The sequence below is a fragment of the Orycteropus afer genome, unplaced genomic scaffold (assembly GCF_000298275.1).
Source record: "Orycteropus afer afer isolate SDZICR_OR568_19922 unplaced genomic scaffold, OryAfe1.0 scaffold00065, whole genome shotgun sequence".
In the NCBI taxonomy this organism is placed as follows: domain Eukaryota; kingdom Metazoa; phylum Chordata; class Mammalia; order Tubulidentata; family Orycteropodidae; genus Orycteropus; species Orycteropus afer.
In genome coordinates this window covers 8,001,196-8,017,539 of record NW_006921652.1, presented here as the reverse complement: position 1 = coordinate 8,017,539, position 16,344 = coordinate 8,001,196, and the positions used below count along the sequence as shown (strand labels likewise).

At 35.9% G+C, this 16,344-nt stretch overlaps 1 protein-coding gene across 1 annotated transcript in view; it reads left to right on the top strand.

Moving 5' to 3' along the window:
* The window catches only part of NFU1 (NFU1 iron-sulfur cluster scaffold), a 57,144-nt gene that overhangs the window by 31,516 nt on the left and 9,284 nt on the right, over window positions 1-16,344 (top strand). Inside the window, exons 4-5 of the mRNA XM_042780846.1 lie at window positions 3,134-3,248; window positions 7,922-7,982. Of these exons, the coding sequence (XP_042636780.1) occupies window positions 3,134-3,248; window positions 7,922-7,982 (176 nt within the window). The remainder of the gene's footprint in view (window positions 1-3,133; window positions 3,249-7,921; window positions 7,983-16,344) is intronic.

Here is a 16,344-nt window from a genome sequence, read left to right as displayed (position 1 = left end):
AGGTGGAACAATGTTTTGTATAGTATGTTATCCTTTCATAATTTTTAAAGGGATTAAGGAGATAGGACTTTATTTGGTATTTGACATGCCAGATATAATGCTAAATGTTTTACATATATTATCTAATTACAAGTAGATACTGCCTTTGTTTTATAATGGGAAATTACATATTTAATTTTTTTTATTTAGTTCTTTTACATAGAGGCTATAATATAAAAGTTTTTATAGCTGAAAACTATGCAAGGTTTTCTTCCTTTTTTGTTTTTCTTGATTTGATTTTGATAAATCATCTTTTCTTTCCCTTTCCTTTCATTATTTATTTAACTTTTTTGAAATTTCTTCAGATCTGCTTTTTTTTTTTTAAAGTGAAATGACCTAAACGAGATAATACTCCAAGTTAGGGCACACACTGGTATTTAATAGGTAGAGTAGTAGATTTGATTTGTTCTCTTTCAGTAACCTCCCACATTAGGAACTATTTTCTTTATCTAATATCTCAGTAATAGCCTGTTTCCTTTACTGATTTGTAATAGATAACTCAGAAGCTTCCTTATATCTCACTTATTTTTTTCTAAATACATATATATATCTGCTGTGCTTTTCCTGTCATTCAAGTAACTTCAGAATATTCTTTTTGTCATCAGTAGTTCCCTACTCAGTAGAGTCCACTATTTACTGAAGATCTAGAGGTGCCACTCTGATTCATCTTCAAAATAATTTATCAAAATGTTTCCCATTCCCAATTGCCTGCACATCTCACTGGTTTTAGTTTTATATCCATGGTAATGTTCGTTTAAGGAGCTCTGGTAGTGTAGTGTCTAAGGCACTTGAGTGCTAACCAGAAGGCTGGTGGTTCAAACCCACCAGCTACTCCTCAGAAGGAAGGTTGGGCAATCTACTTCTGTAGTGATACCGCCTTGGAAACCTAATGAGGGGTTGCTATGAGTCGAGTCTGACTCCATGGCACGTAACAACAACAATATTCCTTTATGTTACCTTTTGTATACTGTCTCTAATTTGGTTCTAGTCCATGACAAAAATCGTTCTTTTATCCACGTTGACTCATTTTGTAATACTACTTCTGCATAGACTCTAGCCAGTGGCATCCTGAGAATCTAAATAGACTATATCTAATTTTTTTCTCCTAAAGAGCTCTCCTTTAGAAAACAAATAAAAGACATGTTGTCTTTCTCTTACCAGATGTTAGTCCCCCACTTACCTGTGGGGGATACATTCCAAAATCCCCAGTGGATGCCTGAAACTGCAGATAGTACCAAACCCTATCTATACTATGTTTGTTTTTAAACAGGCAGTCCCTGGGTTACAGACGTCCAACTTATGGACAACTCCTACTTTGCCTCTAAGCAGGGCTTTGAACCAATTGAAACCAGTTCTGTCATGGCCGACAAAGGAAAACAGGAACAGACCTGAATCAGTTGGGGTGAAATGGGAATGATGGCAAGTTGAAGCCTTAGAATAAGACTCAGAAGAGGCATAGTGAGCCCTTCAGGATATGATGCATAAGACTGGATTATTGGCAGGACCATGGAGAGCCACACACTTTCAAAGAGACATGGTCAGCTGCCATCTGTCAATGGGAAATTGCTGTCTTTGATCAAGGAACAGCTTTTTCAGCTCAAAATCTTTTATGTTTAGTAACCATAGCTCTTTCCTCACTGTGAAATTATTGAACCAACCCCTCTACTTGCAACAAATTCATCATCACAATCACCTTCACTTGCTGCACATATAGTTTTTAAATCATTGAAAAAGCTTTGAGACTTTTCTTGATTTAAACCCCAGAACCCACTGCTGTCTAGTTGATTCTGACTCATAATGACCCTACAGGACAGAGTTGAACTGCCCCAAAGGGTTTCCAAGGCTGTAAATCTTTACAAAAGCAAACTGCTTCATCTCTTTCTCGTGCAGTGTCTGGTGGGTTTGAACTGCTCTGCTTTGATCACTGTGCCATCAGAGCTCCTTGCACTAAAGTAAGGCTAAATAAGAACCATATACATGTGTTCTTACTGACCTACAAATTCTTAAAAGGCACAGTTAGGAATGAGTCTCATTCATAACCTGGGGACTGCCTGTAGACACATACCTATGATAAAGTTTAATTTATTAGTTAGGCACAATAAGAGATTAACAACAGTAACTAGTAATAAAAGATATTAATTATTAAGTAAAATAAAGATTACATGAACCAATCACTGTGATACTGTGACAAATCCTTTACAACTGATTTGATAAATGAGATGGCTACTAAGTGACAAAAGTGTGTGTAGCATATACACCATGGACATGCTGGACAAAGGGATGATTCACATCCCAGGTGGGATGGAGTGGGTTTGCATGAGATTTCATCATGCATCTCCAAGAAGTGCACAATTTAAAACTTAATTTAAATTGTTTATTTCTGGAATTTTCCATTTAATATTTTGGATTACAGTTGACCACTAATAACTGAAACTAGAAAACAAAATTACAGAAAAGGGGGACTACTGTACTATTTAAGTATTTAATAATCCTATCTGTTATTATGGAATCAACTAGTTGGCCAGGTATAGAAGTAAAACAGTTATCGCCTCTTTCTCATGGATGTCAGTCATGCTGACAGTCCACAAGTCTTCCAGCAGTATAGCCCTAGGTAAGACATGCTACATGTTTTCATTCTACAGTTGCGTCAAGTTTCTTCAGTACTCTTTAGTAACATATGTAATTTTAATTTTTTGAATAGTTTCAGGGTATGCTATATATTTGATCTTACACTTATATCTTATTTCTTTGAGAAGAATGGGAGTCTCTTTATCATCGTCTTTAAAGATAGAGAATCCGTTCAGTATTTCAGCTCTCTTCACATCATGAAAAAAATATCTTTTAATCGTTTTGGTGTCCCTGCACAGTGTATGGCACATTTAATAAAAGTGATGAATGAATGAATGGTGTAAGATTATGAGTTAGGCTTTGTAAGACCTGAACTCAGAACTGACATGTGTTCTCCAGAATGGGTATGCTTGCATAGGAGGATGCAGGTAGAAAAAAAGATTCTTGAAAAATACAAGATACTTTTCTGTATTTATCTTTGTTATTGAATGAAAATTTTGCAGTATTTTTTGTCAAATGTTCACAGGAAAGTGAAGAGTTAGACTGGAATTTATTGAAACCAGATATTTATGCAACAATCATGGACTTCTTTGCATCTGGCTTACCCCTAATTACTGAGGAAACATCTTCAGGAGAAGCAGGTAACATGTCATGTGGGATAATTAATATTTATCCTTTATTTTAGACTTCTCTACTTTACTCACCTTTGCTCTGGTTTGGGAAGTAATGGGGATACAGTCTTTTATCATTTAATTTAATTAGCTCTGGAACAAACTCCAGAAGAAACAAAAACTTCATCTATTACTAGTGTTACCTTCATTTTTGAAAACTTGTGTACAAATGGAATCTATTATACAAAACTAACTTTAAGTTTTGAAATTTTTGAACATACAGAAAATAATGCTTACCAATTAGCCCTCCATTCAGATTTACCAAATGTTAGCTTTTTCTTTAGTTTCTATGAACCTATTTTTAAATAAAATGTTAAAGATACAGCTAAAGCCCTACAGCCTCCATCTGTTTTTCCTCCTACTTCTGTACTTCTAAGTCTCTGCAGGTTTTGTTTTTTAGCTTTCAATAACTTATGTTATACTGTCATTTACTTCTTTCACTGATTTTACTTCTTTCACTGAATATAATATTTCTGAAATACATCCATTTTGAAAGATGTAGATCTAGTTTATTCATTTTAAGTGCTGGAGAGTATTCCATTATGTGAATACAGTACAGTTAATTAATTTGTTTCTTTATATCCAGTTGAGTTGTTTGTACTAATTTCTAATATAAATATTGCTATGTTGTTGTTGTTATGTGCCATCAAGTCGGACCCGACTCATAGCGACCCCTCCTTGGGTTTCCGAGGCAGTATCACTACGGAAGTAGGATTGCCCAACCTTCGTTCCGAGGAGTGGCTGGGGGGTTTGAACCGCCAGCCTTCTGGTTAGCAGTCAAGTGCCTTAGGCACTATGCTACCAGAGCTTCTAAATATTGCTATAGTGGACATCTTTGTATAAGTCTTCCTGTGCATATATGGAGAGTTTCTTTACAGTATATCTTTTAGAAGTGGAATTGCTGTGTTGTAAGGGTCTACACTTTATTAGATAATGTGTAGATGCCCCCTAAAATGATTGCTCTAATTATATGCACAAAAATACCCAAATTTTTATATCCTTATCATCACCTACTATTACTTTTACTTTTTTTTTTCTTTTTTCCAGTATGTTAGGTGTGGAGTGGTATCTTATTTTAACTGCATTTCCCTGATTAATACTGAGCATGAAGGTTTTCATAGTGTTACTAGCCATTTATTTACCTTATCATTAAATTGTCTATTCATATTCTTTGCCCATTTTTTAAAATTGAGTTTTGTGTCTTTTTGTGAGGAGCTCTGGTGGCATAGTGGTTAAAGCATTCAACTGGTAGCCAAAAGGTTGAGGTTCAAACTCACTAGCTGCTCCACAGGGAAAAGATGGGACAGTCTGTTTCCATAAAGATTTACAGCCTAAGAAACCCTATAGGGCAGTTCTGCTCTGACCTGTAGGGTCACTGTGTATTGGAATCAACTTGATGGCAATGGGTTTGGTTTGGTTTTTTATTTTTTGGGCTTTTTTGTATTGATTTTTAGCAATATTTTTTAAAATATTTTGAGTATTAATCCTTTATTAGGTAAATACAAAACAATTAACTTCTCCCTAACCATGGAAGCAGCAGTCAGGACATCAGATGACATGTAGCACTGAGCGAATCAGCTACAAAGGACCTCTTTCAAGTGCTAAAGAGCAAAGATATCTTCTTGAGGACTAATGTGTGCCTGACACAAGCCATGGTATTTTCAGTCTCGTCATATGCATGTGAGAGCTGGAAAGTGAATAAGGAAGACAGAAAAAGAAATGATGCTTTTGGGTTGTGGTGCTGACAAAGAAAGCTGGGAGTGCCATGGACTACTAAAAGATCTAACAAATCTGCCCTGGAGGAAGTACAGCCAGAATGCTCCTTGGAAGCAAGAATGGCCAGACTTCGTCTCACTTACTTTGGTCATATTGTTAGACGGGACCATTCCCTGGAGAAAGATATCATGCCTGGTAAGGTGGATGGTTGACGAAGGAAGGAAGGGCCCTCAACGAGATGGATTGACACAGTGGCTGCAGCAATGGGCTCAAGTATAGCAAGGATCATGGAGCTGGCGCAGGACCGGGCAGTGTTTTGTTCTGCTGTGCATAAGGTCGCTATGAGTTGGAGACAACTCGACGGCACCTAACAACAACCATAGCTTTGAGGCCCTGGGTGGTATAAATAGTGAATATGCTCTGCTGCTAACCAAAAGGTTGGAGATTTGAATCTACCCAGAGGCACTTTGGAAGAAAGGCCTGGCAATCTGCTTCTGAAAAATCGGCCATTAAAACCTTATTAGTGGTTTACTGCACTTATAAATGGTTTACTGTATTCCAGGAACAGTTCTAAGCACTTTTCAAATACAAACTCAATTAATTCTTAACATAATCCTATGAGTTAGATACTACTATCATTTCATTTCACACATAAGAAAACTAAGGCACTGAAAGAGTGAGTAACTTTTTCAAGGTCACACAGCTATTTAGTGGCATAGTAGGATATCAATGCTAAGCAGTTTGGCTCCAAAGTTCATACTGCTAACCACTACACCGTGCTGTCTGTATCAGTTTCAAAAACTATTATTCAAAATATAGTAAAGCACAATTCTATTCTGACATAAGTGGGGTTGCCATGAGTCTGGGTTGACTCAACAGTAACGGAATGAATGGGGGATGGATAATAGTAATATATAACAATCTCTGGCAGTTAAATCTCCCCACTTTTTTTCCTTTCCCCCCAAATTTTTTGTTTCTTTAGTCCTTTTATTCAACCATGTGAATTTTATAATCATCATATGAAGTTAGACAATTTTGAATGAAATTGCATTGCATTTATAGGGTAAATTTGGGAGAATTGAGATTCTTTCCACATTGATTATCTCCATCCAAAAAAACTTCCCATTTATTTGGGACTTCACATACTTTTTTTCTTGGTCAGATCTCACTTATATTTTTATATCTAATTCTAGGTACTGTATAGATTTTGTTGATACCATATATGGTACTTGTTTTCTTTAGTAGGCACTTATAAATCTTTACTGTATTCAAAAAAATTAGTTTTTTTTTAATTGTGGTTTGAGAGATAATAGGAATGTACTTGATTCTTATATATGGATCTTATATCCATCAACTTTGTTGAACTCTTCATTTGTTCTAGTAGTTGATAAGTTTAAATAAGCATTGACTGTAAAAACTGAATGTTTATGTGTGTGTATATATGTACACACACACATTTGTATAATCATCTTTAGGTGATGTAGTTTCACTTCTAGATATATGCTCTGAAATGTTTTATAAATGTGGACAAGGCAGAATGTAAAAACATGTTCATTAAAATATTTTTTAACTACAACAGCAGTTAAAAGGAATGAGCCAAAACTAAAGATAGCAACACTAAAAGATATAAGATACTAGGTAAAAGGAGTGTTGCAGTAGGATATGTGCCATTATGATAACCATTTATCTAAATTTTTAATAACACATGAAGTAGTTATATATAAAATTGATAAAACTTTCTAAGAGAGTAATTGGCTTTTTCTGTCAAACTTAAAAATAACACTAGTCTATTGACTCAAAATCTTACTACTAGGAATTTACCTCATATGTTTGTAAAAGTACACTAATATATATATATTTATACAAGCAAGTATGTTAAAATATTGTTAAAAATAGTGACAAACCTGAAATAACTGAAATAACGAAGTGACTTGCTGAATAAGACAAATTTATACAAAGATTACTATGCGTCTGACTTTAAAAATTGAGGCATATCTGTATTTGTTGATATGGAAAGACTTTCAAAATATGTTAAATAGGAAAGAGCAAGATATAACTGTTACACGATCTCATTTGTATAAATTTACACATGCAAATATAAACATGTCCTAGAAAGATAGGTACAAAATTCATGATAGTGGATGCCTATTAAGCTGATGGTGGTGGTATCTATTATGTTTTATTTCTTTCATCAAAAAAATACTCAATGTTAGTATAATTTAATACTGATATTTGTTTAGTTATGAGGTTGCCAGAATGCTGGTGATTGTTAAAGTGTAATTTAGATTCTCTGTATTTTTAGTTTTTTTCAAATGTAAATAAATTTCTAAAAAAACAAATTAAAAACTCATAGAGATATTGATGAATGTCAGTAAATGACTTCATTTACAAAGTAAAGCAAAAAAAAAAAAAAAAAAAAAACCCAGAAAGCCACTTTGTACTCAGCAGATTTGTGGAACATTTTGGAAATTTATAGAAGGCTTATATCTGTGATTTAGTATGATTGTCTCATTCATAATGCTAAGTTGAGAAATTAAGGATGTAACTTAACTTATAAACTAGATGTGCTTTTTTATCTCAAAGTTTTCATCAAAAGTCTCTTTTTTCTGCTACTTTTCAATCCTTAAAAATGATGACTGTTTACAATTTTACTAGCAAAAGATTACAAACTCTAACACGATTAATAGATCAAGATCACTTTCATCACCAGATGTTGTGTTGATCAGAGCTTCCTTAATTTTTCTTCACAAATCAAATAAATGATCTTTCCAATTCCCCACGACTGGTTATATCACCATACCAAGTCATATACCTATGCTTTTATGTTTTTAATGAGCCATGAAATTAAAATCTTGTTTTAACATTTTAAAACATGCATGATATAAAATTTCTACTATTGGTGTTTTTTACTTATGATTGTTTTCTAGGATCTGAAGAAGATGATGAAGTTGTGGCAATGATTAAGGAATTGTTAGATACTAGAATACGGTATGTGCTTACCTCTACCTGAAATCAAATGCCGCAGAGACAGTTATCATGATAGTAATATACTTTTGGTTTGTCTGAGATTAGAGTTCCAAAATAAGTACAAGTTAATGTTAACTGTAGCAGTTGAATTCAAAGCCTGTATACTTTCTGCATTCATTCAAAATTTAAAAACACCCAGTCCATTTAAACATAATGAGTGAAGAAATTTATCATTAACAATCACTGTTTATGTTTGATATTGTTCTAATAATCAACTTCCTATAAAGAAAAAAAGATTTAATAGTATTTGGGAGTATTGAAAGAGAAAGAGTACCTTTTCATTTTAACTTTTTATTGTGATTTGGGTGAAAGTTTACAGAGCAAATCAGTTTTCCATTCAGCAGATGACATACATTTTGTTTCATGTCATTGATTGCAGTCCCCTCAATGTAATGTCACTTCTCGCACATCCTCCCTGTGTTTCTCTCTTCCATTCCTCCTTCTCTCCTAACCCTTCCTGCCTTCTGAACTTTGTTCTTGGGTAGATATTGCCCTGTTGACTTCAAGTGGTTGATTGTTCTAAGGAGTGCCTACCTTCCCAGAGTTACTGTTCACCTTGTCTGTTGTTTGACTGAAAATTTAGCTATGGGAGTCAGTTCAGATCCAGGTCCGAAGGGGGACCAAAGGCCAAAGTATCAGAGGTTCTCACCAGTCTGTCTGACCAGTAAGCCTGTTTTTTTTTTCATAATTTTTAGTTTTGTTCCACATTTTGTTCCCACTCTATCTAGGACCTTTAGTGATGTGATCCCTTTCAGAGCAGCTGGTAATGGTAGCTGGGCACCATCTAGTTCTAGTCTAACAGTTGTGAAGCCTGAGGTTCACTTGGTCCATTAGTCCTTTGGACTAATCATCATTAACAATCACTGTTTATGTTTGACATTAGTCCTTGGACTAATTGTTTTCATGTGTCTTTTATTTTCTTTACTCATCTTTCTTTACTCTTTACTCTTCTTTGCTCTAGAGGAAGAAAAATCAGTAGTTGCACCTTGGATGGCTGCTTGCAAGCTCTTTTATGATCCCAGTCACAACTTACCAAAGTAGGATGAGGTGCATTGTCTTTGTGGACTGTGTTGTGCCAGTTGACCTCGATGTCCCCTGAGACTTGGGCCCAAGAATACCTATTTTGAGGCTATCGACCATGAAGAAAAAATTTAAATGAGCAGAGAACAGCACACTTCTACTTCTTGTAGCATAGTAGTGGGCATACTGAGAATGCCTAGACAAGCTAGATAACAATTTAAAAATAATTGTTTGAAGGTATTAAAAAGCTGCCAACACAACCAAGATATGAAGAGCCAAGGTCCTAGAAAGAAGGGAAAACTCACTGACAGGAGCTTAACATTCTGCACACTCTTTTTCTCCTTGGAGGATTTGCTGATTTTGTATGTGAGGCTAGAGTATGAGAAGCTGGGAAGAGGGCAGCTTCTAAGAATCAGGGGAACCACCTGAGCTTTCAGCAAATATTCCCAAGAGGAAGTAAAGCAGATTAGAAATGATCTTCAGAATAGCTGATTAAAATGTTCAAGAAAATAGATGACACTATGAAAAAGTTCTTCAGATAACTTAAATTTTTTATTATTATTAATAAAAGGGAAATAATAATTCTGGAACTAAAACATAATAACTGAATTTAAGAACTTCTTAGGTGAGTAAACATCAGATTGGACACAGTTGAAGTGATTAGTTAAAGAATATACTCAGATTGAAGCATGAATAAAAAGAAGATGGAAAATACAAAATCATGAGAGACATGGTACATGGTAAAAAAGATCTTACTATGTCATACAGAGTTTTAAATGTATGTAAAATTAAAATGCATGACAAAATACAAAAGGTAGTGGGTATAAAAGGAAGGGTTCTAAGGTCTGACATTATCTGGGAAGTGGTAAAATTACTAACTGATAGTAGAGACTAATAAACTAAGTTGGCATATTGTAAATACTAAATGAATGCGAAAAGAATGTTTTACAAGTATCACAAAAAAACAAACCAAACTCACTGTCATCAAGTTTTCTGATTCATAGCAACCCTGTTTGGGTTTCTGAGGTGGTAAATTTTTTAAAAAATTAATTAATTTATTATTTATTTTATTAAATGCATTTTATTGAAATATAATTTATGTACAGTGAAATACGCAAAACTAAAGTGACATGGGTCAATGATTTTTTTTTTTTGCAGTGTTCCCTCCCCTCCCCTTCCACCCCTAGCAACCAACAAAGAAAGTTTCCCTCTCTATATATAAACCTTTCCTTGACCCTCCACAGCAATGAACTAATACTATATTTGTCCTTCTGTGATTGACTTATTTCACTCAGCATAATGTCCTCCAAGTTCATCCATATTATGTGGTGTTTTGCAGACTCTACATTATTCTTTAGTGCTGCATAGCATTCCATTATGTGTTTGGTCATCCACTCTTCTGCTGACGAGCAGTAGGTTGTTTCCATCTTTTTGCTATTGTAAATAGTGCTGTGATGAACATGAGCATGCATGTTATCTGTTCCTATCCTGGCTCTCACCTCTCTAGAATATATACCTGGTAATTGATTTGTTGGGTCAAATGGTATCTCAATTCCAACTTTCTAAGGAATCGCCATATTGCTTTCCACAGTGGTTTTGTCACTTTATAGTCACACAAGCAGTGTATGAGAGTCCCAATCTCTTCACATCCCCACCAGCATTTGTTATTTTCTGTCTTATTGAACCTTGCCATCAGTGCTGGGGTGAGATGGTATATTTCATTGTTGTTTTGATTTGAATCTCTGATGGCCAATGATTGTGAGCATCTTTTCATGTATTAGCTGACCACCTGAATATCCTCCTTGGTGAAGTGTCTATTCATATCTTCTGCCCATTTTTCAATTGAATTGTAATTATCAGCAAATATGAATTTGTTGCTGTCATTTTTGTCATGTGCTTTTTCATTGTGTTGATTTCCTTGTTCCATATAATTTTCTATGCTGAGCTCGTTTTGTTTATGAATCATGTTATCACTTCCTTTGCTATTGTTTCAGTATTTGCTGAATATTTATGCTGGTCCTCTTTTTTATTTTGATGTGAAGGTTTATCTTTTTTTTTTGAGGTTACCCTGTGATTTTATAGTTTTCCTCCCAAGTTTAGAACAGTCTGCTCTATCTTGTATTTGTCTTGACTTCCCTACCATCTATAAGTTCTGTAACAGATTTTTTTCCCTCTTTTTGGTTTGTAGTTGTCCTCATTTGTTGGTTGGTGTCTCTAGTTCCCTGTTTACAATATTGTAGGCTTATTTACTTTGGATACTTCCATAGCTGGGTTGGTTTCTGGATTATATCATCATGTGTGTTAATGGTTAGTTGTTGCTGGCTGTTGTTGCTTCTCTGTCCAAAGGTCTCCCTTTAGCATCTCTTAAAAGGTTGGTCTGGTTTTACAAATTCCCTTAATTTCTGCTTATCTGGAAATGTCCTAATTTCACCATCATATTTGAGGGACAGTTTTGCTGGGTACATAATTCTTGGTTGGAAATTTTTCTCTTTCAGGGTTTTATATATACCATCCCCCTGTCTTCTCACCTGCATGGTTTCTATTGAGAAATCCAAGCTTAGTCTTATTGGTTGCCCCTTGTAGGTAACTTTTTGTTTTTCCCGTGCTGTTCTCATGATTCTTTCTTTGTCTTTGGTTTTGGTGAGTTTGATGATGATATGTCTTGGTGATTTTCTTTTGGGGTCTATCCTGTTTGGGGTTCGTTGGACTCCCTGAATGGATGTGTTCTCATCTTTCGTCATATCCGGGAAGTTCTTCTCCAACAAATCTTGGACCATTTTCTCAGTGGTTTCATTTTTCTCTTCCTGTTCTGAAATTCCAGTGACACGTAGGTTATTCCTTTTGATGGTATCCTGCATGAACCTTAGGCTTTCTTCATTTTGTTTTGATCTTTTTTCTGATTGATCCCTTTCTAAAGAAGTATTCAGATATTTGTCTTCAATCTCATTAACTCTGTCTTCCATGGCATCAATTCTCTTCCTTTGCTCTTTTAATGTGTTATCTATTTCTGACAATTTAGTATTAATCTTTTGGATTTCTATCTGTAGATTTAGAATCATTTCCAATTTTTCATTTATTTTGTCATTTTGTTCTTGTATTTTCTTCCAAAATTCTTCTAGGGTTTTGTCTGTGTTTTCCTTGGTCTGTCTCTCAATCCTTTGAAGATACCTAAATATAATTCTTTTTAATTCCTTATCAGAGAGTTCCAATGCTGCGTCTTCCTCAGGATTGTGTTTTGGGTCTTTATCCTGGTCCCTTGTTTCTCCTTCTTTATCTTGCTTCTTAGTGTGGACTGTGATGCTCTGTTGTCTCCGAGGCATTGTGACATTTTTGTGTTTATATTTAATTGGTGATTATATGTTGGAGTGACTTGCCCACAATTTTTGTTTTCTTTGTATGTTATCTATACAGGCAAAGTACTGTGCTGTGCTCCTCTATTCACTAGTTGACAGCATTTATACACTCACCACCTGTCTCCTTTCCTTTGTCAACCTCTCATGTGGCCTTTCTGACTCTGGCAAACAGAGCCTGTTCTTAGGTATCTGGAATCCGAATGAGAATGCTATCACTTTAAAATCCAAAATGGTTGCCGCTTGTAAGCATTCCAAATGGCTGCACCCTTCAGACAGCAGAAGGTTCACAGCTCAGTTTGCCTCCCTCCTTGCTGTTTCCCTTCCTAGTCATAGGCCACCAGAGCAGTTGTCCCTGGAGCCCTTGGTGACCAGGACTGATCTTTAGGTCAATTGTCAGGTCCCAACACCACTTGGAAATATTCAGGCTGTTGGTCTCATCAGAGTAGCTGACAGTCCGCAGCTCTGACCATCTCTGCACTCAATGTTTTCATTCAGGTTTTTCCACTAGTTGGTGCCTAATCCACTTCTGTATAGTTCCTTTCAAAGCTCAGAGTTCCAGGATTATCTTCTGTATCTCTATCAATTGGTTTTTCTTTTCTTTGGTGAAGAGGGTCTGTGTTGCTTGCCTGCCTATTCCTCCATCTTACTGGAAGTCTGAGGTGGTAAATTTTTATGGAAATAGATTACCCAATCTTCCTTCTGCAGAGTAGCTGGTGAGTTTGAACTGCCATCCTTCTGGTTAGCAGTCAAATGCCTTAGGCACTGCACCACCAGAACTCCTTACCAACAGGTCCGGAGAGGAAAAGTGAAATGATAATTTATACTTGATTAATAACAAAAGAACACCAAATAGGAAAGAATAGTAAGACAGTAATGTAAACACAAATAAATTGGTAATTACATTTAAATATAAATAGGTCAGTTAATAAAAGATGTTCAGACTGGATATTAAAAAAAAAAAAAAAAACCACGCCAACTATATGCTGCTTATAGGAGATAAACCAAAAAAAAGCTAAACCTACTGCCATCAAGTCAATTCCAACAAGTAGCGACCCTATAGGACAGAGTAGAACTGCCCCATAGGATTTCCCAGGCTGTAAATCTTTTCAGAAGCCCAAATGCCACATCTTTCTACTACAGAGTGGCTGGTAGGTTCAAATCGCTGCTGATCTTTTAGTTAGCAGCCAAGTGCTGTAACCACTGTGTCACCAGAGCTCCTTCTATAAGAGAGAAACACCTTATATATAAGGACACAAAAGTTGAAAGTAAAAGATGGACAAATATATAGCATGTAAAAACTGAATACAGGAAAGCTGATGTAGTTCTAAGGAGATCTGGTGGTTTGTCATAGCTCAGATTTGGAAACAATGACTAGAAAGTCAGCTGTAGCTCAGATAGAAATTTAATGAGAGGATAGTAACCTTGCAAGGTGGAGACACATGCGGCCAGAGGCAACACTATGTGTGTCTCCCTGAGCCTTACAGGCTATGGGTTTTTATAATAGTTTTAAGGCCTTGGGGTACATGATTTCTAAAGACTTTATGCAGACAGGATACTCATAAAATCCTGACCTTTTTGCAAAAGTCAGGAAGCAGAACAAGGCTGTGATAAATTCCTAACAATAAACCTCACTTCCTTCAGGCTAGGCGCATGTGCAATCTCTTTCTAAGATGGAGTCTGCATGTTTCAATATGGATGCTGCGACTCCTTCTGCGCAGGTATATTCTGCTGTTGCCTCTTGGTTTGAGTCTTGGTCCTGTCTTAGATTGCCTATCTTAGTTCATCAGGCAGTAAAGGAGGGCAGAGGTGCACAGACTCCAAAACTGGTTAACACTGACCGTGGGTAGTGGGCTAGGAAACACCTCAAAAATGGCCTGTCATCAGGAAATGCCATCTAAGCAGTAAATTTACACTTGACGTTATTTCTCTTGCAGTGCTTCTCCCTTGGTCTCAGGATCTGAGGAATGTGATTGCCCTGTCCTGTGAGCTGTTCCTGTCTTGGTTTTATGATCTTAGGAATGTAGCTGCAGGAGTGGGATTATTATGTGATTGTGGCTGCAAGTAGTAGACCAAGGAAATGTTTAAATTGAACAAGATTAATATGGAGCTTTAGTTTTTGAAGTTTTAACACATATTTATCTCCCAGAAATTCTAAACTGTTACAGGGAGCTATACTATACTATTACAGGGAGCTCTGGTAGTGTAGTGCTTAAAGCATTTGACTGCTAACCAGAAGGCTGGTGGTTCGAACCCACCAGCCACTCCTCGGAAGGAAGGTTGGGCAATCTATTTCCATAGTGATACCGCACTGGAAACCCAAGGAGGGGTTGCTATGAGTTGGGGCCAACTTCACGGCATATAACAACAACATACTATTACAGGTTCAGTAGTTTAGATATTCGGCCGCTAACCAGCATGTTGGTAGTTCAAACCTACTGGCTGCTCCATGGGAGAAACATGAAACAATCAGCTTCTGTAAATATTTATAGCCTTGGAAACCCTGTGGGGCTGTTCTGCTCTGTCCTATGGACTCTCTATAAGTTGGAATCAACTCAGTGACAATGGGTTTGGATTGGTTTGATGTAGTTCTGCAGGTAATGGACAAAATGTACTCTGTACCTAAAGGTATAAAGACATATTTAGACATAAAGAGAGATTTTTCATAATTATAAAATAGTAATTTATAACAGGGATATATACTAATTTTTAATTTGTATGTATCCACTAACATAGCTTCAAAATAAGTGAGGCAAAATTTGACAACTGAAAAAATAGATAATCCACAGTCATAGTGGGAGTCTAACCCATTTGTCTAGTAACAAATAGAACAAGAAGAGAAAACAGTTAGTAAACACATCTGAACATGTTTAACAAACTTAGCTAAATTGGCATACAAAACATGCACTCAACAAGAATAAACATTTATTTTTTCAAGTGTACATAGGACATTTACCAAAATAGAGTGTATACTGAATTGTAAAGGAACTCTCAACATATTTCAAGGGCTGAAATCATTGAGAGTGTGTTCTCTGCATACAAAGTGATTAAACTAGATTTCATTTACTAAAGGATTACTACAAAATCTCCCAAGTATTTGGAAATTCAAAAAGACTCATGGGTCAAAAAGAAATCACAAAGGAAATTTAAAATAGGATATTATCTACATAATATTTGAGTAGGACACAAAACAGATAAAGAAGAATAAAGGAAAAGACATGGTGAAATGATGACTTTTCTTCAGAAGACAGCATTTACAGTGAAAGGCAAACCACCAAGTAAAGAAGATATTTGCAGTATATATATGACAATATGTGAAGAACTCATATAGATTATTAAGAAAAAGACAACTAAATAGAGACTTAAGGCACTTCACAAAACATGATAACCAATGTCCATTAAACCTATGGAAAAGTGCTCCACATGAAAATTTAAATTAAAACCACATTGAAATATCACTAAATATCGACCATGTGGACATGAATATTAAAAAACTGAGGTACTGATATATCTTAATTGGGTGGCTTCAGACCTAAATTAAAATTCTGTTTTGAATTTAACTCAGAGTTTCATTTCTCCTTTTCTCAAGAAACCAGCCTTTTTGTCACAGTTACTCTGAAAAACAAAGGCAGAAGTCAGGATTTCTAACCTAGGTTGAGAGTTACTTAGTGTCTGTTGAGAATGTTTTCAGCTGGCCATGAGGAAGGAGGCTTGGTCAGCAGGAGGATGAGAAGTAGAACTGATAATGTTAAATGAAGTTCCAAACCAAAACTCCGAACTCACTGCCATGGAGTCGGATCCAACTCATAGCGACCCCTCCTTGGGTTTCTGAGGCAGTTGTTGTTGCTGTTGTTGTTATATGCCATCGAGTCAGCCCCGACTCATAGCGACCCCTCTTTGGGTTTCCGAGGCAGTATCACTACGGAAGTAGGATTGCCCACCCTTCCTTCCAA